The 27833-nt window shown below is 46.0% G+C and overlaps 1 protein-coding gene across 1 annotated transcript in view; it reads right to left on the reverse strand.

Annotated features, from left to right (window-relative positions):
• syne1a (spectrin repeat containing, nuclear envelope 1a) overlaps positions 1–27833 on the reverse strand; it is a 195971-nt gene that overhangs the window by 74106 nt on the left and 94032 nt on the right. Inside the window, 23 exon segments of the mRNA XM_065026966.1 lie at positions 1466–1639; positions 1854–2051; positions 2446–2607; positions 2932–3042; positions 4842–4979; positions 6609–6809; positions 9517–9660; positions 12683–12865; positions 13083–13205; positions 19624–19809; positions 19936–20073; positions 20458–20640; positions 20853–21005; positions 21335–21490; positions 21628–21793; positions 21996–22285; positions 23126–23344; positions 23568–23712; positions 23796–24151; positions 24637–26262; positions 26498–26896; positions 27061–27217; positions 27358–27623. Coding sequence (XP_064883038.1) covers positions 1466–1639; positions 1854–2051; positions 2446–2607; positions 2932–3042; positions 4842–4979; positions 6609–6809; positions 9517–9660; positions 12683–12865; positions 13083–13205; positions 19624–19809; positions 19936–20073; positions 20458–20640; positions 20853–21005; positions 21335–21490; positions 21628–21793; positions 21996–22285; positions 23126–23344; positions 23568–23712; positions 23796–24151; positions 24637–26262; positions 26498–26896; positions 27061–27217; positions 27358–27623 — 5874 coding nt within the window.

Below are 27833 nucleotides of genomic sequence, written 5' to 3' on the forward strand. Positions count from 1 at the left end.
TCCTTCCTTTTCTCTTTTTCATAATATATACTCTTTTCTCTACTTCTCTCCCTCTCTATCCATGTTCCTCTTCCACCTCTTCCTTCAAATCTCCACGACAACACTTCTCCAATGAGAGGCCCTCCCCTTCCATGTTCAGACCATGGGTGAAAAAGGATAAAAGAGAAAAAAGCATGTTTCTCATTTCACTGAGCGGCCCAGAGAAACAGTGGTAGGAGTGGTAATTCCCTACTGACATGGTTCCCTCCACAATAGTCTCCCCAGTGCACCACCTCCTCTCCATTCAGAGGAGAGCTGTGACAGTGTCATTCAGAAGGAGATGTGAATATCCCTCTCTCTCTGTCTCTCTCTCTCTTTCCCCCGCCTCCAACTCCCACTCTTAGCCTCTCTCTCTCCATTCCTTTTCCTCCTATTCTTTCCTTATCTCTCATTCTCTGGGAGATCCATTTCTCTTTCTCTCCCTTCGTCTCCACTCATGCCTCCTTTCAAGTAATATCACACACATTTCCATCCCTCACGCTACACCCCCGGCCCCCCGGTCCCCCAGCCCTGCTCCCATTAACTCCAGAAGGGGGTTGACCCTGCACAGGCCTAGCCCTTAGACCTGAGCTCCACAGGAGCCATATGTAAACCTTAATCAGCTTATAGTCCTCCCAGCTGCTCTCAGCACACACTTCATGGATGGACTACCTGGGACTGGGCCTCTGAGGTACAGTTATTATTAGGAGCCTGTCCCCATAGAGTTCATCTAAACCACTCAGGGTCACCCGTTTTATGTTTTGAGGCAATACCAGTCAGTAAATGAACTAACTAAACCAGCAGTTCAAAAATGTGTTTGTTCCCTATAGTGGGCACTCTAACAGATCCGTGCTTCAGGGAGAGGTTGGTCCATACCACTAATCTAGGATCAACTTTGTTTACCACACTCCTAGAATGATCCACTAGGACCCCAAAACACAAAACTGTCTCTGGATCAGCTCAACTTCCACTTCCACCACCACACCAACCTGATCAAAGCTGGGGGTGGCATCACCGTGGTAACAGTGTGAGTGGGGGTGACATCACCATCAGAGCAGGGGGACAGTCCCACACAGGGAGAGGGACAAAAAAACAAATCTAATTTAGGAGTTTGCAATAGAGGTGGACTCTATCAGACTTTATCCATTTATTTTCTAAAGCAGGTTTTTGTCAGAGCCAGTTTCAGACCTACATAATTTCACCCAGTAACAATACAACCACTACCTAGGAGAAGATATATGAGTGGGAATGCAATTCTCTGCAAAATGAGACTCAGAAATTTAAATCAGTACTATTTTTAAGCATCAATACAGGGGGCTGAGCCGTTTGGATCCAAATCTTGTATGGTGCTCCTGTGCACTGAAACCCCCAATAACACAACTCCAAAACCCTGACCGCCATATTTCCCGTCCCTATCTTATGACATCATCACCGCCATGCCCCTCACCTGGCAGTCGATCAGCTGCTCCTCCATATCCATGTCCTCTGGGTGTGGCTGAAGGGCGGAGCTTAGTGTGGCCTTGGTGCTGAGCAACCAATGGTCGAGCTCCTCTGCCTCACTATGGTAACGCTGCAGTGCCTGCTCCTGCCTCTGCTCCTCCAGCTGCTCACTCAGACGCTCCTGTAGGGAGCACCACGACAACCACAACACTTTGAAATGGGTCATCTTTACCTTTATAGCCATTCATTGGTTAACTCCCATGTCACTATGACAACCAACTATTTTACAGCAACCACACTCCTTTACATTAAAACAATTGAATTGTACGTATGGTGTTAAGTATCCATCCATTCTTTCTTTATTCATTGTTGATGAGTGTTCCACTCCCACCCACCTCCAATAGCTGCCGTTTCCCAGAGGCCTTCATGCGGATGGTGGCCATCCTCTCTCCCAGGACGGTCAGGGTGGAATGGAGGGCCAGCTGGTCCCCTGGGTCACTGTCACTGTCCAGGCCGTCACACAGCTCTTCACTGAAACAGGTCTGCAGGTCCCCAATCTCATCCTGTAGCATCAGGATCTCATCCATCAGGGCCTGGGGGAGACGGGGGAGGAGGGGGAGGTCATTTAAACATGTAGTTGGAAAACAGTTCAGAGATTACGGAGAGAGTATGACATATTGACATTTTCAGGTTCAGTGAGTTGGCATTTGGTAAAAACCCTACAAGCACTGTGCCGTTACTGTACTGTTGGCATAGCAACAAGGAACAGCAATGTACTGTCTGTCCAATCCTGCACTGGCTAGTGCAAATAAAATCTACATTTATCTCCCTTTCTGCTTTTACATCCCCCTCTCCCCCTCTTTTCTTTTCTGTATCTCTGTCCTTTTCTGAATTTCCGCCTCAACACCCTCCCCCCACTTTCTCTCCTTTCCTAAAGTCCCCATCCCTCTTCCTCTTTCTGTCTATCGCTCTCCCTATCTCTCTCACCTGGTGTGCAGCCATCTGGCTCTCAGGGCTCTTGCGGGACTCTAGGCCCTCATTGAGAGCTCCCTCTATAGACTCCATCTTGGTGGAGATTGACTGGAGGGACTCCTGGTAGTGCTGCTGGCGCTCCAAAGCCTCATACAGAGTCTTCTGCTTCTCACTGATCTATATAGGGAGAGGAGGAGAGGGAGAGAGAAGGAAGGAGAGAGAGAGAGTAGGGCAGGAGAGAGAGGGAGAGAAGGAGAGGGAGAGAGAGGGGAGGAGAGAGAGGAGGAGAGAGGAGAGAGAGGGTGAGAGAGGGAAGAAAAAAGAGAAAGAGAGCGAGAGAGGAGGAGAGAAGGAGAGGGAGACATACAGTCATTATTTCCTTCATTCATTTTAACAACTGGATAGTTAAATAGGTCTAAAAATAACTCAGAGAAGAGACAGGTCAGTGTTTATACAGTAACGGTTTGTTTATGTTAGTGGATAGCTGTTGAGCTGACGTACCACATTTTTTAGTGTTTCCCAGGAGCGCTGCAGGTCATCCAGGTTGGCATTGGACTCTAGAGAGGGGTCATACAGCTCCTGTAGAGGGGCCCGACTCAGAGGGGCCCGGCCCTATAATACACAACAGATTGTGAGAGTGTGGGTTGTTGTTACATTTTTGCATAGCGCCTTGCCCTTTGACCCTTTGTATTCTTTCGAGCTTTAATTAAATACATTTAAACTGTCAATTTTTGCATATCGGCCTCCTTCGGTTATTCCTTTCATGGTTTTTAGTGTGATATACAGTACCAGTCAAAAGTTTGGACACACCTACTCATTCAAGGGTTTTTCTTTATTTTTACTATTTTCTACATTGTAGAATAATAGTGAAGACATCAAAACTATGAAATAACACTTACGGAATATTGTAGTAACCAAAAAAGTGTTAAACAAATCAAATATATTTTAGATTCTTCAAAGTAGCCACTCTTTGCCTTGATGACAACTTTGCACACTCTTGACCTTCTCTCAACCAGTATCATGAAGAATGCTTTTCCAACAGTCTTGAAGGAGTTCCCACATATGCTGAGCACTTGTTGGCTGCTTTTCCTTCACTCTGGAGTCCAACTCATCCCAAACCATCTCAATTGGTTTAGGTTGGGTGATTGTGGAGGCCAGGTCATCTGATGCAGCACTCCATCACTCTCCTTCTTGGCCAAATAGCCCTTACACGGAGGTGTGTTGGGTCATTGTCCTGTTGAAAGACAAATGATAGTCCCACTCAGCGCAAACCAGAAGGGATGGCGTATCGCTGCAGAATGCTGTTTAAGTATGCCTTGAATTCTAAATCAATCACAGACAGTGTCACCATCAAAGCACCCCCACACCTCCTCCTCCATGCTTCACAGTGGGAACCACACATGCGGAGATCCTCCGTTCACCTACTCTGCATCTCACAAAGACATGGCGGTTGGAACCAAAAATCTCACATTTGGACTCATCAGACCAAAGGACATAGATCTGAGATGCAGTTAACTCCAATAAACTCTGGTTCTCCCTTTCCTGTGGCGGTCCTCATGAGAGCCAGTTTCATCACAGCGCTTGATGGTTTTTGTGACTGCACCCGAAGAAACGTTCAAAGTTCTTGAAATGTTCTGGATTGACTGACTTTCATGTCTTAAAGTAATGATGGACTGTTGTTTCTCTTTGCTTATTTGAGCTGTTCTTGCCATAATATGGACTTGGTCTTTTACCAAATAGGGCTATCTTCTGCAATGTAGAAAATAGTAAAAATAAAGAAAAACCCTGGAAGGAGTAGGTGTGTCCAAACTTTTGACTGGTACTGTAGATATTGAACTCCATTGAAATGTTTTTGCCTTCGCACCGGCCCCCTTTCATTCTAGCCTGAGCACAAACCCTGTAATTGCGTTGATGTCTCCTAATGTAGTTAGCCATATGCCAACCAGATGCTGGAAGCCATTATAACCATAGTAAGCCTAAGATACTACACCCAAATATTTAGAGGATATCTGCACTGGGTGTTTTTTAAGTGCAGCTTCTACATGTACAACTTCCTAGTAAATAGTACTAATACAGCATCGAAGACTAAACTCTGATTGACGTTTAGTATTTCCACTTCTAAAGCCATACAACTGTTGTGAAGCTTTGAGACAATGAATGACCAATTGCAATTCACCAACAACCCTGCTTATAGAGAAACAAGGGAATCGGTCTACTCAGGAGATAGTGGTAAGATGGCCATGCCTGCAGTCTCAGAGAGCGCTGTTGGGACAGATAAGCGTTATAGGTACACAGCACATGTACTTTATAGGAGGCACAGTGAGCGGTAGGATGAAGGTAGTTAGGGGTCATCGGGATAGTAGTAGCAGGGGCAGGTGAATGGGTGGGAGGGGGGTGCGCCGGTGCAGTACCTGGTTAAGGGGAGTGTCAGCGTTAGCCCCTGGTGAGGGGGAGCGGCAGGCGGGAGAGGAGACCTCGCTGTTGGTGCCCTCCTCCCCTGACTCCTCTGTTACGGGGGAGAGGAGTGTGTGACAGCGGCCTGCTGTCATCTGACCACACACACACACAACCATATGGAGAAATAGACAGCGAGAAATATAGAGAGAGGGGCCAGAAAGAAAGAGAGAAAAGACAGAGAAAGAGAGACAAGAAAGAGGAGGATGAGAATGGAGAGAGAGCACAGGAATAAATACACAAAGTCAAAAAAGAAAGAGGGAGTGAAATGGAGAGAAAGGGAGAGAAAGGGAGAGAAAGAGGAAAGAGACAACATAAGCATAATGAATAGAGTGAAGGGTGGACTTAGCAGAGTAAGCACACTACTGATTAATTAGACAGGAGGTAATCAAATAGTGTCTCAATGAGATCACATTACAAGTATTGATAGAACACAACCCCAAGCCTTACAGAAGCACTAAAAGCACAGGAATATAGCGTCGGCTACTGTACTGTACTGTAGCTATCTGCAGCTAGACAAAGAAACCCTTAGTGAAGCTGGAAAGCAATTGCAATGGATGACCCACAAGGCTTTTTACAGGATGTATCAGGGGAATGGAATGGCCAATGCTAGGAAATAAAACTCCTGCGCGTACACTCACACCAGGGACAGCTAAATATACATTTTTGCAGGCTTATACCTCAATGTCTTTCTGTCTTTTAAGCAGTACACACACATAAAGTACAGCAACAGCACATTCTGCAACATAACAACTAACAACAAATGACATTTTCTCTTTGAAACATCTAAACCCTGGCTCTATATTCTACATGAGAGAGGCCAGTGCAGCCAGTATAGACAGTTAGACTGGGGGAGTGAGCTACAGCTGGCCCTACAGTAGAGAATAGCAGCACAGTTGTCTCCCTCCCTGTCTGCCTGTCTGCCTGCCTCAGTAGAGAGCAAACCTGAAATGCGAGCCGAGCCCTATTGGGCTGTTTTTGGCGGTTATAGTGGAACTTGGCTGACAGAGTTGGACCCTGTCAAAAGTCATTTTCAGGCCTTTCCCGGGCCCCATGATGCAACACCAGGCAATGTCCCGCTGCTGGATACTACACTGTGTGGGAACCCTAAACTTAACAGTGATGTGAGTGTCCTCATCGTGTGACAATGCATGATTGACTGTGTATACCCAATTGGTACATGCAAGCATAGTCACACACACACACACACACACACACACACACACACACACACACACACACACACACACACACACACACACACACACACACACACACACACACACACACACACACACACACATCCTGTTTCCTGGCCTGTTGAGACACCAGCACAAACAGCAACCGACACCAGCAGGGGGAAACTGATTTAGGACTTCAGATAGAAAGAACAAGACAGGGGAAAAAGAGAGAGAGTGGAATACAGGGACAGATGAGAATAGAAAGACTATACTGAGGTAGATACCATGTCAGCAGAGACAGCAAGGTGCAGTAGCAGATATACAGTATATACACTGCAGAGAGACAGACAGAACACAAAAAGACTGCCCCTAGATTAGGCCTAAACATACCAATACAACACACAGAAAGAGACAGATCTACATATACTGAGAGACAAACAGACAGACCCAGAGTAAACAGAAACTACCTGCAGAGACAGAGGGGAGCGAGACACATAAGGGGATACAGACACAGGGGGTCATTTTCAAACCCCAGTCCCTCACCATGACGACGGAGGGGTGTGCCGGCGGTTGTTTGGTGGGCAGCTCCTCGTCGCTGAGCTCGTCCATGCCGTCAGACAACCCCTCCACCTCACTGACCGTCAGCAGCATGGTGGCGTGCTTGGCCTTCACCGTCAGCATCTTACACTTGGAGTTCAGGGACGCTATCTGCTCCTGGTAGCCTCGGATCTTCAGGGCTAGCTCCTGTCAAAACATCCCAACCACCGGTCAAAACACCCCCGGGATCAACAATTCGTGGTTCAGCCCACAATAAGAAAATCAATAGGTCTGACTAAATAGGCTCCTAGAAAGGGGGGTAGGTTGGTTCAGCGTTGAATGCGGTGCAGAGAAAAGCACCGGTGGGTGAAGAATAAGTGGAGCGAGCGCATTTCTCTTCTCTGTCTCCCCTCTCTCGATCTTGCTGTGTGTATGAGAGCGAGAATAGCACTGGCTCTGTCCCTGTGACACACATACACACACTCTCTGGGTCCTCTAAGCCAATCAGAGCAGCGCAGAGGCGGGTGAGGCACAGTGGTAAGCTCGATAGACAGAGGGTTTGGTAGAGAGAGAGAGAGAGAGAGAGAGAGAGAGAGAGAGAGAGAGAGAGAGAGAGAACGAGAGAGAGAGAGAAAGAGAGAGAGGGGAAGAGAGAGAGCTAACTGAAGCAGTGCAAATCTCTCCTCCACTCTCTCACACACACACAAAGGGTTGAGAGACAGGAAGTGAGATCACAGCTACCCCTCCCTCCTCCAATCCAAAAGAAGAATTCCTGACAACAAAAGAGAGCCGGGAAAAGAGAGGGTGGAGGGAGGAGGGTGAAAGAATTACAGAGCGGGTGTCAGATTACTGACCCACTATGGGCAGTGAGTTCAGGCTCCTCCTCTCCGTCCCTCTCTCCCTCCCTCCTCTCCCTCCCTCCCTCCACTCCCTCACTTTTTCTCTCCCAGATGGTGGATGCACTGATAATCAGACTGAGGTGAGGCAGTAGAACTGCAGCTATCAGCTCAGGGGCGGCAGGCAGCCTAGTGGTTAGAGCGCTGGGCCAGGTTGCTGGATCGAGTCCCCGAGCTGACAAGGTAAAAATATGTCGTTCTGCCCCTGAGCAAGGCAGTTAACCCACTGTTCCCCGGGCGCCGAAGACGTGGATGTCGATTATGGCAGCCCCCCGCACCTCTCTGATTCACATTTCAGTTGAATGCATTGTTGTACAACTGACTAGGTATCCCTTTTTGTTGAACTCAGCCAACACTCAACCAAGCCAAACAACTACAGCACAGTGAATAAGACTGCAGCTGTGGTCAAATACCAGCACACAAGAATCTGTGTGTATGTGTGTCTTCATCTCTCTCCCCAAAATGTGTGTGTGTGTGTGTGTGCGCCCGCAATGCATGTGTGTCTCTCTTGCTCTGCAGGAAGGATCAAACACACACTCAGCAAAGTCTGCAAACTGCAGTGTAAAGCACAAGGCTTGAAATGTGCCGTCTGATACTGCAGTCGGGTGTAGCTACAGTATGTCAAATCAGAATCTCATCCATTTGCAGAATGTATCCTTCTCTGTGTGCACAGTCACGTCAGTGGAGGTGAAATCCGATAAGATTGGAATGTATTTGTTTTGGAGATGGAGAGAGAGAGAGAGAGAGAGAGAGAGAGAGAGAGAGAGAGAGAGAGAGAGAGAGAGAGAGAGAGAGAGAGAGAAACAGAGCCCATGTAAAATGGCCACTGTCACGTCATGTAACAGTGTTATAAGCAGGTTTTAAACCCAGTAGTGGTTTTCTATTCAATTCTATTATATTCTATTCATCCCTGTAGGGACTGACAGGACTCAGCCAACACTGCAGGTTGAAGCTACAGTGAATGGGGAGATTACTATGCAGACAGGAGATACTGTATGAGTCAATATCCTCTTCCTTCCACTCTATCATCTCTCTATTATCATACTTTGAAGCTGAAGTGGGTCACTTTATTTAAATACAATATGAGCTACACAGGCCTACTATTTCCCCTGATAGGTATGATTGAAAGTGCCTGGTACCAGTTCTGTTTTTGCTGTCTTGCTAACTCTGAATGGTCATTGGGAGTTGGCAAAACAGCCCAAACAGATCTGGGACCAGGCTATGATTGAAAGTTCATTGGGGTGAATAAAAAATAGAATATGCTGTATGACACAATCATTGATCTTCAGTAGAGATACAACTTTAGTGTAGACATCATGTCCATCTTTAGAGAGATAAAATACATAATGTCCATCTTTAGAGAGATAAAATACATCATGCCAATCTTTAGAGAGATAAAATACATCATGCCAATCTTTAGAGAGATAAAATACATCATGCCAATCTTTAGAGAGATAAAATACATCATGCCAATCTTTAGAGAGATAAAATACATCATGCCAATCTTTAGAGAGATAAAATACATCATGCCAATCTTTAGAGAGATAAAATACATCATGCCAATCTTTAGAGAGATAAAATACATCATGCCAATCTTTAGAGAGATAAAATACATCATGCCAATCTTTAGAGAGTTAAAATAGACTAAATTGCAGCCATGACCCAACTGAGCTTCAAAACATCTGAGAGAATCATGAAAGTGAAACTGAGGAGTCAATTTAGAAAAACAATATCCTGTTTAGTCAAATACGTCTAATAATAAGACAAATATTTGACTCCTGAGTTAAAGTATTTAGTGCAGAGTTGAAGACAGAATGTGTTCGTGTTATGTGATAATGGATATAAACCCAGTGAACAAAGATAGTGTTTTCTTTCCTCAGTCAGGAGAAGATGGGAGTCTTATGATGCTTGACCTGGAACTCACTGTTTGTGTGTGTGTTGTGTGTGCGCGTGTGTATGTGTGAGTGTGTGTGTGCGTGTGTGTGTGTGTACATATACAATATATCCATATCTCTCACCTCATGGTGGTGTATCTGGGCCTGTAGTTCATGTATGTTACTGGTTGAAACGGGTCGGTCCTGTATGATGCGGTGAGCTTCCTCTATCAGCCTCTGGAGGTTCCTCACTTCCTGCTCATACTGCTCATACTGCACCACGGCCTCCTGGGAAAGAGAGTCCAAAGCAGGTTGGGGTCAACTCCAACTAAAAGCAGGTATTTACTAAGAAAGTATAGTGAAATGATAGTTACACAGTAATGGCATAATTGTTTGTTTCTTTGGGGTTTATTACAACAAGCAACTTGCATAGAGAGTATGTTAAAGATGGTTTAGTTGGTTACCCTGCCTTTTACCTTTTAACAGCCCATTCAAGGTCAGCTCATCCCTCCCAGACCTAATCTTTACCAAAACCAGCTTAACAACCAAATCAGCCCTGAACCACTAAGTTAAAGTGATGCTCCAAAGGTTTTTTATAATTTCAGACAGTACGTGTGCGAGTTCATTAGAACGTGCGTCGAAGATGTCGTTCCCATAGCAACGATAAAAACATTCCCAAACCAGAAACCGTGGATTGATGGCAGCATTCGCGTGAAACTGAAAGCGCGAACCACTGCTTTTAATCAGGGCAAGGTGTCTGGTAATATGTCCGAATATAAACAATGCAGCTATTCCCTCCGCAAGGCTATTAAACAAGCTAAGCGTCAGTACAGAGACAAAGTGGAATCTCAATTCAATGGCTCAGACACAAGAGGCATGTGGCAGGGTCTACAGTCAATCACGGACTACAAGAAGAAACCCAGCCCAGTCACGGACCAGGATGTCTTGCTCCCAGGCAGACTAAATCACTTTTTTGCCCGCTTTGAGGACAATACAGTGCCACTGACACTGCCTGCAACGAAAACATGCAGTCTCTCCTTCACTGCAGCCGAGGTGAGTAAGACATTTAAACGTGTTACCCCTCGCAAGGCTGCAGGCCCAGACGGCATCCCCAGCCGCGCCCTCAGAGCATGCGCAGACCAGCTGGCCGGTGTGTTTACGGACATATTCAATCAATCCCTATACCAGTCTGCTGTTCCCACATGCTTCAAGAGGGCCACCATTGTTCCTGTTCCCAAGAAAGCTAAGGTAACTGAGCTAAACGACTACCGCCCGTAGCACTCACTTCCGTCATCATGAAGTGCTTTGAGAGACTAGTCAAGGACCATATCACCTCCACCCTACCTGACACCCTAGACCCACTCCAATTTGCTTACCGCCCAAATAGGTCCACAGACGATGCAATCTCTACCACACTGCACACTGCCCTAACCCACCTGGACAAGAGGAATACCTATGTGAGAATGCTGTTCATCGACTACAGCTCGGCATTCAATACCATAGTACCCTCCAAGCTCGTCATCAAGCTCGAGACCCTGGGTCTCGACCCCGCCCCTGTGCAACTGGGTACTGGACTTCCTGACGGGCCGCCCACAGGTGGTGAGGGTAGGCAACAACATCTCCTCCCCGCTGATCCTCAACACGGGGGCCCCACAAGGGTGCGTTCTGAGCCCTCTCCTGTACTCCCTGTTCACCCACGACTGCGTGGCCATGCACGCCTCCAACTCAATCATCAAGTTTGCGGACGACACAACAGTGGTAGGCTTGATTACCAACAACGACGAGACGGCCTACAGGGAGGAGGTGAGGGCCCTCGGAGTGTGGTGTCAGGAAAATAACCTCACACTCAACGTCAACAAAACTAAGGAGATGATTGTGGACTTCAGGAAACAGCAGAGGGAACACCCCTATCCACATCGATGGATCAGTAGTGGAGAGGGTAGCAAGTTTTAAGTTCCTCGGCATACACATCACAGACAAACTGAATTGGTCCACTCACACTGACATCGTGAAGAATGCGCAGCAGCGCCTCTTCAACCTCAGGAGGCTGAAGAAATTCGGCTTGTCACCAAAAGCACTCACAAACTTCTACAGATGCACAATCAAGAGCATCCTGGCGGGCTGTATCACCGCCTGGTACGGCAACTGCTCCGCCCTCAACCGTAAGGCTCTCCAGAGGGTAGTGAGGTCTGCACAACGCATCACCGGGGCAAACTACCTGCCCTCCAGGACACCTACACCACCCGATGTTACAGGAAGGCCATAAAGATCATCAAGGACATCAACCACCCAAACCACTGCCTGTTCACCCCGCTATCATCCAGAAGGCGAGGTCAGTACAGGTGCATCAAAGCTGGGACCGAGAGACTGAAAAACAGCTTCTATCTCAAGGCCATCAGACTGTTAAACAGCAATCACTAACATTGAGTGGCTGCTGCCAACACACTGTCATTGACACTGACCCAACTCCAGCCACTTTAATAATGGGAATTGATGGGAAATGATGTAAATATATCACTAGCCACTTTAAACAATGCTACCTTATATAATGTTACTTACCCTACACTATTCATCTCATATGCATATGTATATACTGTACTCTAGATCATCGACTGCATTCTTATGTCACTAGCCACTTTAACTATGCCACTTTGTTTACTTTGTCTACATACTCATCTCATATGTATATACTGTACTCGATACCATCTACTGTATGCTGCTCTGTACCATCACTCATTCATATATCCTTATGTACATATTCCTTATCCCCTTACACTGTGTATAAGACAGTAGTTTTGGAATTGTTAGTTAGATTACTTGTTGGTTATCACTGCATTGTCGGAACTAGAAGCACAAGCATTTCGCTACACTCGCATTAACATCTGCTAACCATGTGTATGTGACAAATAAAATGTGATTTGATTTGATTTGATTTACTTTTTGAAAATGTGCTCACAAGCCAAAACGGATCCCCAATAATTACCTCATACATTTTGTATGATATGTTACAAATTTGTAAGATCCCAGACTGCGTCTTTAAGAAGAATCCTGAGATGAGCACACAGAAAAGATAATGTACATCCCACACCTGCTCCTTTTGCCATTTGTCTGTTTTAGCGAGACATCTTGTCACACAGAAACAGTTGTTGTGCCCTGCCCTATAACAGCACTTGCGGTCTTACAGCTGAATGACTGCTGTTACTTACTTTGCCCAGCAGTCCCACGCAGCTTTCTCAGCTTTACGATGACTATATCTTCTGTATCAGAATAATGTATAATTCGATATGATGCTGTGGGTGTCGACCCCTACCTGTAGGATGTTGCACTGTTGGATTGTGGTGTGCTGCAGCTGGCTGGCCTCCTGCTGCAGGCTCTGGGCTGTTCTGCAGATGGACAGGCTGGCCACTACCTCCTCCGGCAGCCGGAGGGCGCTCTGACACAGCTGTACCGCCTGCACCTGCTGCTTGAAGGCCTCCATCTCCACCAACAGACGCTGGGTGGACAGGACGAACAGGAATGTTTAAAGGGAATAATGTATATATTTTGTAGTACAATGCTGTTCCAGTGTTCCTCAGTATCTGTCTCTAGTATGTGGGTGGTTACCTGTATTGTGGGTTTTAATACCAGTCTGAGTGGGTGGTCAAGTCCGGTGGGTGGAAGCACACCATTGTGACATATTATGGCAGTGATCTATCTCCATAAGTGTTTACCTGTCTGTGCGTGAGCTGCTCCCTGAGGCTGAGTCGTGCTAGGTCAGGAGAGGTGAGTGTAAGCTGGGCCTGGTCCAGAGAGTCATGCAGGGTCTTCACCTCAGCCTCCAGACGAACCATGTCCTGATGGGAGAAACACAGGTAAGGTTCCATAGTTCCACAATATTTACTGAACCCCCCCCCCCCTAACTAAATCTCACAATGCCATTAGTGATTATTAGAAACAGACTTCAATCTAGGGAGCTATAGTCAAGACAGATTAAAAGATTACAGCAACCCAGGCCTATAGAGTCTGTAGTGCTGGTGCAGTTCTGATGCAGTTAGCCTCGCGTACCAGCCTTCTAGGCTTACGGCTGGTGGAAAGACTAGTGTAGGGACTGGTAATGACCACAAGATGGAAGTGTGGTGTCAATAAACGCTCTAGTAACAGCCGCATTCTTAACTGCATTGTTTCTGTCATTTCCTGGATTCCTGTTTGCAACTGGTTTAACTGGGGCTTCCTGGTTTGTTGGACACAGGAACGTACCCAGGTCTGAATCAAGGTACAACACCAGAGTCTGGGTTTGTGTGATGTTGCCATTAACTTAATACAGTAAGTACCCACATACTATACTGAACAAAAATATAAAGGCAACATGTCAAGTGTTGGTCCCATGTTTCATGATCTGAAATACAAGATCCCAGAAATGTTCCATATGCACAAAAAGTTTATTTATCTCAAATTATGTGCACACATTTGTTTACATCCCTGTTAGTCAGAATTTCTCCTTTGCCAAGATAATCCATCCACCTGATGGGTGTGGCATATCAAGAAGCTGATTTAACAGCATGATCATTACACAGATGCACCTTGTGTTGGGGACAATAAAAGGCCATTCTAAAATGTGCAGTTTTGTCACACAACACAATGCAACAGATGTCTCAAGTTTTGAGGGAGCGTGCAATTGTCATGCTGGCTGCAGGAACGTCCACCATAACTGTTGCCAGAGTATTGAATGTTAATTTCTCTACCATAAGCTGCCTCCAACGTCATTTTAGAGAATTTGGCAGTACATCCAACCGACCTCACAACCGCACGTGTAAACACGCCAACCTAGAACCTCCACATCCAGCTTCTTCACCCGCCGGGATCATCTGAGACCAGCCACCTAGACAGCTGATGAAAGTGAGAAGTATTTCTGTCTGTAATAAAGCTCTTTCTGGGGAAAAACTCATTCTGATTGGGTGGGCTTGGCACCCGCTGAAATCGTTGAAATTGTTGCATTTTGCATTTATATTTTTGTTATCTTTGAATTACTTTCCTTGACTGTGATGGGACGCAGCATTAAAATCATGGGTAAGGACTGGCAGAATGTTGCACAACATAATGGTGTATAATTACAGGATAATCAGGATAATGAATTCTGATCGCCGGTTGTGTTGAAAAAAGTACCCTCCCTATACTTTACATTCATTTTTCCACAAAAGGTGGGTTAACTGATGGGCAAAAACTCTACACCACTGAGGCATGTTACCAGGTTGTAAAAAGGGGGTGCTATTAGGACAGATTTTGTTGGTAATAATGACAGGTACGTTGTGAGGTTATAAAAAGGTGACAGGCTTTATTGTTTTTTTGTGTGGATTTTGTCATGACTGTCCACGAGAATACAAATAGGTCAGATCAGGTTTGTAATGAATAACTTCACTCAGACCCCTCTCACCCGCAGAGGGGAGAGGAAAGAAATAGATGGGATTAACAACTCACGTCTTGTTATAAATCAAGGAAAGAAGATTCAGCCCTCCCTCTCCAATATTCACCAAAGGAATGTCTTTTGTTTCAAGATCATTTTTCCCACCAAAACTCGAACACGTTTAAAAGCGAATACTGGAACAATATTTCTACCATGGAACGTGGGGAATGGTCAGAGACGATCTATAGAACACTTAGATTGAATCATACTACACCGGCTCCGACACTCGTCTTATGTGGCAGTGCTTGCAAACTATTACAGACTACAAAGGGAAGCACAGCTGCAAGCTGCCCAGTGACACGAGCCTACCAGACGAGCTAAATCACTTCTATGCTTGCTTCCAGGCAAGCAACACTGAGGCATGCATGAGAGCATCAGCTGTTCTGGACGGCGGTGTGATCATGCTCTCCGTAGTCGATGTGAGTAAGACCTTTAAACAGGCTGCGGGGCCAGACGGATTACCAGGACGTGTGCTCCTGGCATGTGCTGACCAACTGGCAGGTGTCTTCACTGACATTTTCAACATGTCCCCTCCTGTACTCCTGTTCACCCACGACTGCATGGCCAGGCACGACTCCAACACCATCATTAAGTTTGAAGACGGCACAACAGTGGTAGGCCTGATCACCGACAACAACGAGACAGCCTATAGGGAGGAGGTCAGAGACCTGCCCGGGGGGTGCCAGAATAACATCCTAACCAAGACTAAGGAGATGATTGTGGACTACAGGAAAAGGAGGACTGAGCATGCCCCCATTCTCATCGACCGGGCTGTAGTGGAGCAGGTTGAGAGCTACAAGTTCCTTGGTGTCCACATCAACAACAAACTAGAATTGTCCAAACACACCAAGACAGTCGTGAAGAGGGCACGACAAAGCCTATTCCCCCTCAGGAAACTAAAAAGGTTTGGCATGGGTCCTGAGATCCTCATAAGGTTCTACAGCTACAACATCGAGAGCATGTTGTAGCTGGTTGCATCACTGCCTGGTACGGCAAATGCTTGGCCTCCGACCACAAGGCACTACAGAGGGTAGTGCGTACGGCCCAGTACATCCCTGGGGCTAAGCTGCCTGCCATCCAGGACCTCACCAGTGTGTATGTTTATCTTGTGTTACCATTTAATTAGCTAGTAAATAAATAATTAAACCAATTTGTGTAGTACTGAATCATATATAAGGCTTGGGTTATTGCAGATGCAAGGAGGTTACGACTGTTCAGAATGATGATATGAGACGAGGTTATGATTAATAAATTGACTGTTTATAGATGTGATAGGTAAAGACCATTAAATAGGGAGATGGTAACTCTTTAAAGAACCTCTCTCGTGGTGCCCCAGATCCTAATGAGTTGACTGTTTATAGATGTGATAGGTAAAGACCTTTAAATAGGGAGATGGTAATTCTTTAAAGAACCTCTCTCATGGTGCCCCAGATCCTAATGAGTTGATTGTTTATAGATGTGATAGGTAAAGACCTTTAAATAGGGAGATGGTAACTCTTTAAAGAACCTCTCTCATGGTGCCCCAGATCCTAATGAGTTGACTGTTTATAGATGTGATAGGTAAAGACCATTAAATAGGGAGATGGTAACTCTTTAAAGAACCTCTCTCATGGTGCCCCAGATCCTAATGAGTTGATTGTTTATAGATGTGATAGGTAAAGACCTTTAAATAGGGAGATGGTAACTCTTTAAAGAACCTCTCTCATGGTGCCCCAGATCCTAATGAGTTGACTGTTTATAGATGTGATAGGTAAAGACCATTAAATAGGGAGATGGTAACTCTTTAAAGAACCTCTCTCATGGTGCCCCAGATCCTAATGAGTTGACTGTTTATAGATGTGATAGGTAAAGACCATTAAATAGGGAGATGGTAACTCTTTAAAGAACTCTCTCATGGTGCCCCAGATCCTAATGAGTTGACTGTTTATAGATGTGATAGGTAAAGACCTTTAAATAGGGAGATGGTAACTCTTTAAAGAACCTCTCTCATGGTGCCCCAGATCCTAATGAGTTGATTGTTTATAGATGTGATAGGTAAAGACCTTTAAATAGGGAGATGGTAACTCTTTAAAGAACCTCTCTCATGGTGCCCCAGATCCTAATGAGTTGACTGTTTATAGATGTGATAGGTAAAGACCATTAAATAGGGAGATGGTAACTCTTTAAAGAACCTCTCTCATGGTGCCCCAGATCCTAATGAGTTGACTGTTTATAGATGTGATAGGTAAAGACCATTAAATAGGGAGATGGTAACTCTTTAAAGAACCTCTCTCATGGTGCCCCAGATCCTAATGAGTTGACTGTTTATAGATGTGATAGGTAAAGACCATTAAATAGGGAGATGGTAACTCTTTAAAGAACCTCTCTCATGGTGCCCCAGATCCTAATGAGTTGACTGTTTATAGATGTGATAGGTAAAGACCTTTAAATAGGGAGATGGTAACTCTTTAAAGAACCTCTCTCATGGTGCCCCAGATCCTAATGAGTTGATTGTTTATAGATGTGATAGGTAAAGACCATTAAATAGGGAGATGGTAACTCTTTAAAGAACTGCTCTCATGGTGCCCCAGATCCTAATGAGTTGACTGTTTATAGATGTGATAGGTAAATACCATTAAATAGGGAGATGGTAACTCTTTAAAGAACTGCTCTCATGGTGCCCCAGATCCTAATGAGTTGACTGTTTATAGATGTGATAGGTAAAGACCATTAAATAGGGAGATGGTAACTCTTTAAAGAACTGCTCTCATGGTGCCCCAGATCCTAATGAGTTGACTGTTTATAGATGTGATAGGTAAAGACCATTAAATAGGGAGATGGTAACTCTTTAAAGAACCTCTCTCATGGTGCCCCAGATCATAATGAGTTGACTGTTTATAGATGTGATAGGTAAAGACCTTAAATTGGGAGATGGTAACTCTTTAAAGAACCTCTCTCATGGTGCCCCAGATCCTAATGAGTTGATTGTTTATAGATGTGATAGGTAAAGACCATTAAATAGGGAGATGGTAACTCTTTAAAGAACCTCTCTCATGGTGCCCCAGATCCTAATGAGTTGACTGTTTATAGATGTGATAGGTAAATACCATTAAATAGGGAGATGGTAACTCTTTAAAGAACCTCTCTCATGGTGCCCCAGATCCTAATGAGTTGATTGTTTATAGATGTGATAGGTAAAGACCATTAAATAGGGAGATGGTAACTCTTTAAAGAACCTCTCTCATGGTGCCCCAGATCCTAATGAGTTGACTGTTTATAGATGTGATAGGTAAAGACCTTTAAATAGGGAGATGGTAACATTAAATAGGGAGATGGCAACTCTTCTTTAAGAACCTCTCATGAACCTCTCTCATGGTGCCCCAGATCCTAATGAGTTGATTGTTTATAGATGTGATAGGTAAAGACCATTAAATAGGGAGATGGTAACTCTTTAAAGAACTGCTCTCATGGTGCCCCAGATCCTAATGAGTTGACTGTTTATAGATGTGATAGGTAAATACCATTAAATAGGGAGATGGTAACTCTTTAAAGAACTGCTCTCATGGTGCCCCAGATCCTAATGAGTTGACTGTTTATAGATGTGATAGGTAAAGACCATTAAATAGGGAGATGGTAACTCTTTAAAGAACTGCTCTCATGGTGCCCCAGATCCTAATGAGTTGACTGTTTATAGATGTGATAGGTAAAGACCATTAAATAGGGAGATGGTAACTCTTTAAAGAACTCTCTCATGGTGCCCCAGATCATAATGAGTTGACTGTTTATAGATGTGATAGGTAAAGACCTTAAATTGGGAGATGGTAACTCTTTAAAGAACCTCTCTCATGGTGCCCCTTAAATTGGGAGATGGTAACTCTTTAAAGAACCTCTCTCATGGTGCCCCAGATCCTAATGAGTTGATTGTTTATAGATGTGATAGGTAAAGACCATTAAATAGGGAGATGGTAACTCTTTAAAGAACCTCTCTCATGGTGCCCCAGATCCTAATGAGTTGACTGTTTATAGATGTGATAGGTAAAGACCATTAAATAGGGAGATGGTAACTCTTTAAAGAACCTCTCTCATGGTGCCCCAGATCCTAATGAGTTGATTGTTTATAGATGTGATAGGTAAAGACCATTAAATAGGGAGATGGTAACTCTTTAAAGAACCTCTCTCATGGTGCCCCAGATCCTAATGAGTTGACTGTTTATAGATGTGATAGGTAAAGACCTTTAAATAGGGAGATGGTAACTCTTTAAAGAACCTCTCTCGTGGTGCCCCAGATCCTAATGAGTTGACTGTTTATAGATGTGATAGGTAAAGACCATTAAATAGGGAGATGGTAACTCTTTAAAGAACCTCTCTCATGGTGCCCCAGATCCTAATGAGTTGACTGTTTATAGATGTGATAGGTAAAGACCATTAAATAGGGAGATGGTAACTCTTTAAAGAACCTCTCTTGTGGTGCCCCAGATCCTAATGAGTTGACTGTTTATAGATGTGATAGGTAAAGACCATTAAATAGGGAGATGGTAACTCTTTAAAGAACCTCTCTCGTGGTGCCCCAGATCCTAATGAGTTGACTGTTTATAGATGTGATAGGTAAAGACCATTAAATAGGGAGATGGTAACTCTTTAAAGAACCTCTCTCGTGGTGCCCCAGATCCTAATGAGTTGACTGTAACATTATTAATTTAATCAGGTAACAATTAAACATAGTTATTTGATTAGATAAGTAACAGTCTTCAGATTTATGTTAAATTCAAGTCACAAAAGTTTTAATAACAGGTGTGTTACCTTGGTTAAATAATGACAGATGTGTTAGTTACCTTGGCGGCATCCTGCAGGCTCTGGAGGCGTGTCTTTGCGCTCTGCTGCAACTCCTCAGTGCATCTGCTCAGTTGTTTTACCTGCTGGCTCCACCCCTCCGTCTGTAGCACCTCCCCCAGCTGCCCTTCCCTTTCCCCCATGGCCTCCAGGTCACCATGGAGACCACGACACTCTCGCAGCACCGCCTGTCACCATGGGAACACAGAGCGGTAGAGATAGAAGGAGCACTAAACAGACATCACTCAGGCTATGGACAACACTAAAGAACCTGACTGGCTGCCCTTTATGTCACTCAATAATGAGACACCCACCTGGTGGGCTCTGATTTGCTCCTGAAGCTGAGAGGCGGAGCTCCAGATTATGTTGCCAGTGACCAGGGTCTCTGCTTTCTCAGCCCAGCCCAGGAGGAACTGCCTCATCCCCTTATACTCCTCCAGCTGCTGCTCTGCCTGCTCAGCACACAGGGTGGGACATGAGAAAGGAGAGGTGAGGAGAGAGGAGAGAAGGAGGCGAGTGAGAAACATACTACTCTGAATATCATTGTCATCGCCATATACATTTTTTTATTTTATCGTTTAGCAGATGCTTTTTCCAGAGTGATTTACAGGAGCAATCAGGGTTAAGTGCCTTGCTCAAGGGCAAAGGGCACAGAAAAAAGACAGTTTTTTCACCGAGTAGGCACAGGGATTCCAACCAGCAACCTTTTGGTTACTGGCTCAACTCTCTTAACCGCAAGGCTACCTGCCGCCCTATATGTTAGGAAGTCATGCTACCACAGCTTATTGCCTAATGGAAGAGTTAAGATTGATGACAGATACGGATTGACATCTGACCTTGTGTAGTTGGTTGGCCCGTTCCTGGGCCTGTTGTGTGGTCAGGCGCTGGACCTCAGCCAGTCTGGACAGGGCGTCTCCCAGCTGCTTACACAGTAGAGGGTTCTGGTCCCCAAACTCCTGTACTGCTACAACCAGCTCAGCCAGGGAGCGACCACAACCCTCACACTCTTCACACAGACACTAGAGGGAGAGAGGTAGAGGAAGAGGGGGAAGTGGATGGGTGGAGGGAGGAGGTATAAGAATCCCATCTGGAATATTTCTCACAGAAGTGGGTCACTCTTGAAAGCAGGGGGGCAGCTCTTGTCATTCCAAGTCTTCACTAATACCCCTATAGACCAATCATTAACCTCAATGTCTGAAAATGTATTGCCAGTTTAATGAGGGCTAATTACCTTGGTTTCCTCCTTGGCCTGCTCCAGGTCTGTAGCCTTCTCACTGATCTTCAGAGAGATGGTTTTCAACTTCCCCTCAATGTCCTGCAGTCTGGAACTAAAGTCCTCCTTCACATCTCTGGTCTGCTGCACCTCTCTCTCCCTCGACTGGACCTGGAACAGTCATGGCAGATATTAGAATGATAAAATATCCATGGACATTTATAAGGGTGCCATAATCTCCTATTGAACTCTAATTTGTCTCATTATTATGCCACGACACATTTCCAAAAAGCTTGTGTCAGAGTGCCCCCTAGAGACCAAATGCAAGAAGAACCACCAAAACTGTCAGACCCACAGAGTATCTAGGTCTAATCTAAGAATATACATTTGAATTACAACAGATTTATATAATCAGCAGTATAACTGACTAACTTATTAACTAACTAACTAACTAAGATCACCCATAGTTCCAGAGGGGGAGTTCCAGAGGGGGAGGGTACCTGGTCCTCAGCGGAGCCCAGGGCGAGTGTCACCTCAGCCAGCTGCATGCTCAGTTCAGAGGGCAGGGCTGCCTGGAGGTCCTGGTACTTGTTCTGTTGCAGCTCCACCATCCTCTCCACACTCTGGCGCCTACTGATGACCTCACCATGGGCTGTCTGTGTGATAGATTGACAATAAGGGATTACTACTGGCTGCAGACTTTTTGGATATGGAAAAAAGTGTGTCTTTAAACAGGTCAAGCGGTCTGTGTGTGTGCGTGTGTGATTGTGATTGTGAGTCTACACACTCGTACCTCTAGCTCATGCAGCAGTGAGTCCAGGTCAGATGAAGGGCTCAGTAGCAGTCCCCTGGTGTCCTGGATCCATCCCTTCACCAGTCCTAGCTCCCTCTCCACCTCCTCCCTCTCCCTCAGCTCCTGCTGCACCTGGGCCCTGCTACCACGCACCTGCAGCACCAGGCTGGGGACCCACATGACATAAGATGATACCTCATTGTCTTATTACATAGAAATTGGATTTTCATCTCAAACCTCCTTCACCGTCAACACAGTAGCGATAATTTAGTAGAACCAATAGAATACATTTAGCCATAGCACAAATGCAAAATTACCCCCCTGCAGTCTGGAACTAAAGTCCTCGTTCACATGTCATGCGTGTTTACCTCTCATATATCTCCAGCATACTCCTGATCTCCTTCAGACAGGGTGTCTCTTCTCTAGTCTTGTCAGTTTTCTCCATCTTCATGTCCTCTTCCTCCTGGTCCTCTCCTATCAGGCTGAGTGTGTGTTGCCCCAGCAGGGCCAGGGCTGACTGCTCTCTCTCCACCTCCAGGCTGAAGGAGTCATGGTATTCCAACAGGTTCTGTAGCGCCGCCCTGGTGGCTGCCTTCTCCACTGTGCTGTCTGGCACACGAGCATGGAGGTCTACTGACACAGACCGTACCTTCTCCATCTGAGGACAGAGGCAGAAATATTTCATGCTGAACAGAAACATGTCAATAGAAATTCAGGAACGTGTTTAGTAGAAATGTATATTTTGTGACATGTTAGCCAAGGTAATAGTTAAGCAATTGTTAATTAAGTTACAACCGTGTACTGATTAGGTTAGACCAAAACTCTGGAGCTCGGTGGTTACTTCACTCTTCTAGTTAATTCTTTCTTTAAGTCCTTTTGTGTTGTCCTTGTTCTTCCTGTTGTGGTGCATAGAACCAGCCACAGGAAACTGACCCAGTCATTTATAACGGTGATGTCATGTCCAGTTGAACAATGGCCCCAAAGAAAGGCCCCAGGCAACAAGAACACGTCACATCAAAGGATGTGAGCATTTCCTATCTGATGACATCATTTCCTGTTAAGGAGTAGCGCTTTGTGGGAGCCCTTGTGAGTTGGAAGTGGATGGAAGGCTTTGGCGGGAGCTCATCGCTGGCCTGATGCCTAGAATTACATCAGTGTACACCCACTGAGTAGTGGCTGTATCTGAGCTAACATCCAACAGAAGTGACCTAAATCCACAGCAGTATGAATTCTTAGAGTAACTACTGATCTCAGAGGCATAAAGGCTGAGCCTCAACCCACTCCTCAAAAGTATCAACAAGGGGAGCACTGTTCTATGGAATGTATTTGAAAATAAGTGGACTGAAGCTGTTAGCTGCTGAAAACCACAGGTACCCTAAGGTGTTCAAATTGCCAATGTGCCTGCTGGAATACTACATACAGTATGTGAATCTACAATAACTACTTTTTCCCAAGCTAATACACACATACTGTATGTTGATATAGACAGATCTCCTACCTTCTCCCTGAAGCTCCTCCAGTCCCGAGCTGTGTCCTCCAGCGCTCTCTCCTGGGCTAGCGCCACGCTGCGCAGGCGGGTCCAACGTTGCCATAAAGATGACACAGAGTGTCCAATAGCAGCTTTGCTGGACTCAGACCCAACCAGAGCCAGATCTGTGGCCTTCTCTTTCAGGCCAGTCAGGGTGGGTTCACACCCATCAATCAGAATCACCAGAGACTAGAGAGATGAGACGAGAGAGACAGAGAGAGGGAAGTTTAAGTTGCAAGAAGAGAAGAGAGAGAGAGAGAGAGAGAGAGAGAGAGAGAGAGAGAGAGAGAGAGAGAGAGAGAGAGAGAGCAAAAGAAATCATAGGTCAGAACTTCCACAAATTTACAACAGAAATGACAGAAATTCAGTGAAAGAAAACATTGATTATAAGTCATAAACAGTCATAGCTTACCTTGTAACTCTGGAGTTTGTCCTCAGCCTCCTGACTATTGGCTGCCTTCGCCGAGGGGAACGAAGTCATCATACTTCCTGTTTCATTCATCTGTCCAATCAGCTCCTCTCTCTCCGTCTGGAAGGAGCTCCACTGAGCAGCACAGCTACAGATGACACATTAATTTTAGAACAGTTAGATTCTGTAACACGTGCACGGACCGCACACTCACACCATGTGAGACCTTACCTCTGCAGATCCTCCCGGTAACCCTTCAGCTGCTCTTTGACCTCTGACCCCTTCTGTCGCATTACCTCCACACCTTCTTTCTTTCTTTCACTTTCTTTCATCTCCTTCGTCACTCCCAGTCCCACCAGACCATCAAGTTGAGCACCCAGGGTCTCCAGCTCATCTAGTTTAGCCATGAAGGCCGGTTCCTGGGCGGAGATCTCCTCCAGCTCCCTGAGGCTCTCTGTCTGGTTCTCCAGCTCTATTCCCAGGGTGGTTCTCTGGAGAAAAGCCCCAGCTTCGTCAAGCCACTTGCGGGCTGACTGCTGGGTGGATTGGTGCCTCTGGACCAGGGACAGAGTCTGATCCAGGCTCAGCTAAAGTCCACACAAAATTCCCAGTTAAAAAGTGCTTACTGTATGCCAACGGTCAAGAGGATAATGAGTAGCAACCACTCACTCACTGCTAATTCATCAGAGAATGTTTTAAGAATGATTGAATCCAGGATAAGTAATTCACTAGGAGGACAGATTAAATAATCATGAGACTACTCAGATAAATAACTGAACTACTTATCGCGAGATCATGACAATATGAATTTAACTGGTCTGTTATGAATGTCCTTTCAGACAAAGCCTGTTAATATTGATAACATAGGGAGAGGTTATTACAGATGAGTCAGATCATCAATGATAGACTAGTTTTAATCAAAAACAAGGCTCCCCTTTCAGCTACTTCAGCCAACAGTTATGATTTACAACATCGTAAAAAAAACTAGATTTGATATCTTATGCTCATTTTTAAACATTATCTTTAGATCCAGTGTGTACACATACATTACACAATAGTATAGTATATGTACCTGCTTGGTTCTAAGTGCTTGTTGGACGTCAGCCCTCAGTTTAGCCAACTCCTCTAGGTTAGCCTCCACATGGGCAGGGCAGGCCTCATTTCTACTGCTGTATCTCTGCTTCTCCCTGCTGCCCATGGCATCTGCTACCCTCATTCTGGACTGCACCTCTTCCTCTACCACCTTCAGTCTCCTGACCTCCTCCTCTACCATCTCAACTTTCACCTCTGGAAGGGTCAATGGTTCCCCAAGCTTCTTCCGCAGACTCTTCAGCCAATCTGATGTCCGCCCAGTCTCTTTCTCAAATTCTTTGTCCTTCTTGAGACAGTTTTCACATTCTGTAACACAATCTTTTACTTCCGACCTTACGGACTGCAGCTCTTTTTGATGCGAGGTCACTACCTCTCTGGAGGCCTGGATGGCGTCAGGATCACAGTTCAATCCCAGGTCTTCTGTATGTTGGGTGAGTCTCTCCAGGTGAGAGCCCATCCTTTCCAGATCTTCCAGCAGTGTGTAAAGACTCGTCAGTCTCTCTGTGCCACCTAATGTGGTGTCTGAGTCTGACTTCATTTTAGTGAACTGCTCTTTCACTGACTTCAACTCAGAGTCTAGTTTTGCTGATGTTGCATTATACTCTGCCAATGTTTTCAATGAGTCGTCAAGATGTTTCAGTCTCTGGTCAATGGTCCTCTTCAGATTGTCATGAAGGTTAACCAGCTGTTCTGTCTCCTCAGCATGGCATCGTTGGCCCCTGCTGAGAAACCCCTCAGTCTTCCTCCTCAGCTCTCTCACCGCAGGGCTGAGCTGAGACAGGCTTTCAGACAGATCTCTATGGTCATGACGGAGATTAACAACTTCCTGTTCTTGAATACTGACTGTCCGTTTCGCTAAACCGTCTAACTGCTCCTGAAGCTCCTCCAATGCTCTACAAGTGACATTGAAGAAGCAGTCGTAGTCCTTTCTCTCTAGGATAGCCTGCTGGATCCTGTCCCTCTTCTCTTTGGCTAACGCTAGGATGCTGTTGTATTGTTGAGGGAGGGCGTTGAGCTTTTCGTCCAGGTAGCAGTGATCTACCTCCTTTAGCGAGGGGAGAATCTCCTGCCCCACCCTCTGGACGATGAGTAGGAGGTTCTCGTATTCTGACGCCTGCTCTAGAACGTTCTGGAACTTCGCCAGTCGACTCTGCAGTTCCGAATCGTCATCGGCATTGCAGGTGAAGTCAATCTCGGGGAAGGTAATGCCATCTGCCTGTCTCAGCCAGTGACACGTCCTATCCAGGTCGACCTTGAAGTACTTCCTGGAGGTCAGGGCTCTGTCCAGGTCCTGCAGGCGATGGGTGGTTCTCTGGAAGGCCGTCTCAAAGACCCTCTGGAGCTCCTCCAGCCTGGTCACCGTCTCCCCCCGCTCCTGGTCCGTGGCGTCCCTCTCCAGGTCACGACCCTGGACCCACAGAGAGGCCAACTCCCCCTGGTAGGCCCGCAGGCCGCTCTGGACCCCTCGGCACGTCACCACCTGCTTGGTCAGGTCGTCAGGGAGGAGAGCCACGTGGTCGTCCATTAAAGCCTTCCTCTCCTGCTGCTGGACCCAGGACAGAGCCCTCCCCACAGCCTGGAGGAACTGGGTCCGCTCCGTGAAGGCCTAGAAAATAACAATCACACTTTTATTTAAAAAGCACTTTTCTTTTTTGTTATATTTTTATTTGAGTGCCTTCAAATAATTGAGATTTAAACCGCCATTCCAGCAGGTTCCACATTATAAAAAAATTATTAATAAAACTACTAAGCACTACTGCAGAAAAATGTATAAATAAAATAATGTGTATGTAAATTAAAAGAAGATTATTACAGACATGAAAATCAAAATGACTACAAACCTTGCTGAGGTACTTCCTCCGCTGGCTCACCCTGGCCCCCAGTGCCTCTACTTCTCCCTCGGCCTGGAGTACCAGCTCCTGCAGGCGTCTCCTCTCGCTCAGCCCCAGCCTAGAGGCCACGCGCTGGGCCTCGCTCACTGCCTGGCCCAGCAGCTGCCCCCGGGCCTCCAGCTCCACACACACACTCAGGTGGTCAAACAGGAAGCTCTGGGCCAGGTCTGGAGGAGGGCTGGTCTTCAGGGCTGATGTTAGGGCAGGACGCTGCTCCTCCATCCACTCCCGGGCCTCCCTCAGTTGGGCTTCCACCCGACCAAGGTCCTCCAGAGTCTGGGAAGAGTCCTGGATCTTCCCCTGGATCAGGCTGTCCAGCTGGGACCAGCGCTTCTCCAAGTGGCCCACCTGGACAAAGAAAAGTCTTTAGTAGAATCTCATGCATAGTTATTCAGAGATATTGTTGGCAGTGCTTAAATATTGATCACATACATTATCAGGAAAACACATGCAGGATAATAAAGTGGGAATTGACCTAGGTTTTACCCAACTGAAGGGAGTTTTTACAGCACCTGTTGTTTGACCAGCTCCTTGTCCAGCAGGCTGAGACGTGGCAGGACAGCCTGTCTCTGGTCCCTCAGCTCCTCTAGAGTTCCTCTCTGGTCCTCCAGGTCACAACACAGCTTTCTCAGAGCCTCCAGGTGCTCACTGGTGCTCTCTGTGTCCGCCCTGAGACACAAACACAGGGAGGGGGATAGGAAGAGGAGGTATTAGTGTATGAGTCCACACTTTGAACGGTGTGTGTGTGTTTGTGTGTGTGTGTGTGTGTGTTTGGCATGTGTGCGTTTGTGTGTCCAGCTTTGTCATACCTGGCCAGGTAGTCCCACTCTCTGGACACCTGGTGGAAGAGTTCCTCCACGGCAGCCACACAGTCATGGTACTCTCCGCTCCTCTGCATGTCCTCACCCCTCTGCCCCTCTAGCTCTTCAGCCCTCTGACCCAACTCCTCCCAGGCCCTCATCAGACCACCCATCTCCTCCAGGGCAGGGGAGGACTGGCCCTCCGTCAGCCCAGCCACAGCCTCCCTCAGCTGGGTGACGTCGACCTGCTTCACTCTGAGCTGCTGGAGGAACTCCTGGTAGAATGAAGATGGTATTAGTATTATACTGTCAATGCTTTCTGCTCAGGTCATTGTGTTTGACTGGTAGACTGCTTTAGAGCCAGTAACCATGATAGCACTGAAACAACAATGCAAGTGTTGATCTATCAATCCATACACCCATCCATCTGGTCAATTAACACCTAAACCATTACACTTCACAAGTGGTCACCCATCCGTCCATCC

The sequence above is a fragment of the Oncorhynchus nerka genome, linkage group LG13 (genome assembly GCF_034236695.1).
Source record: "Oncorhynchus nerka isolate Pitt River linkage group LG13, Oner_Uvic_2.0, whole genome shotgun sequence".
NCBI classification, from domain to species: domain Eukaryota; kingdom Metazoa; phylum Chordata; class Actinopteri; order Salmoniformes; family Salmonidae; genus Oncorhynchus; species Oncorhynchus nerka.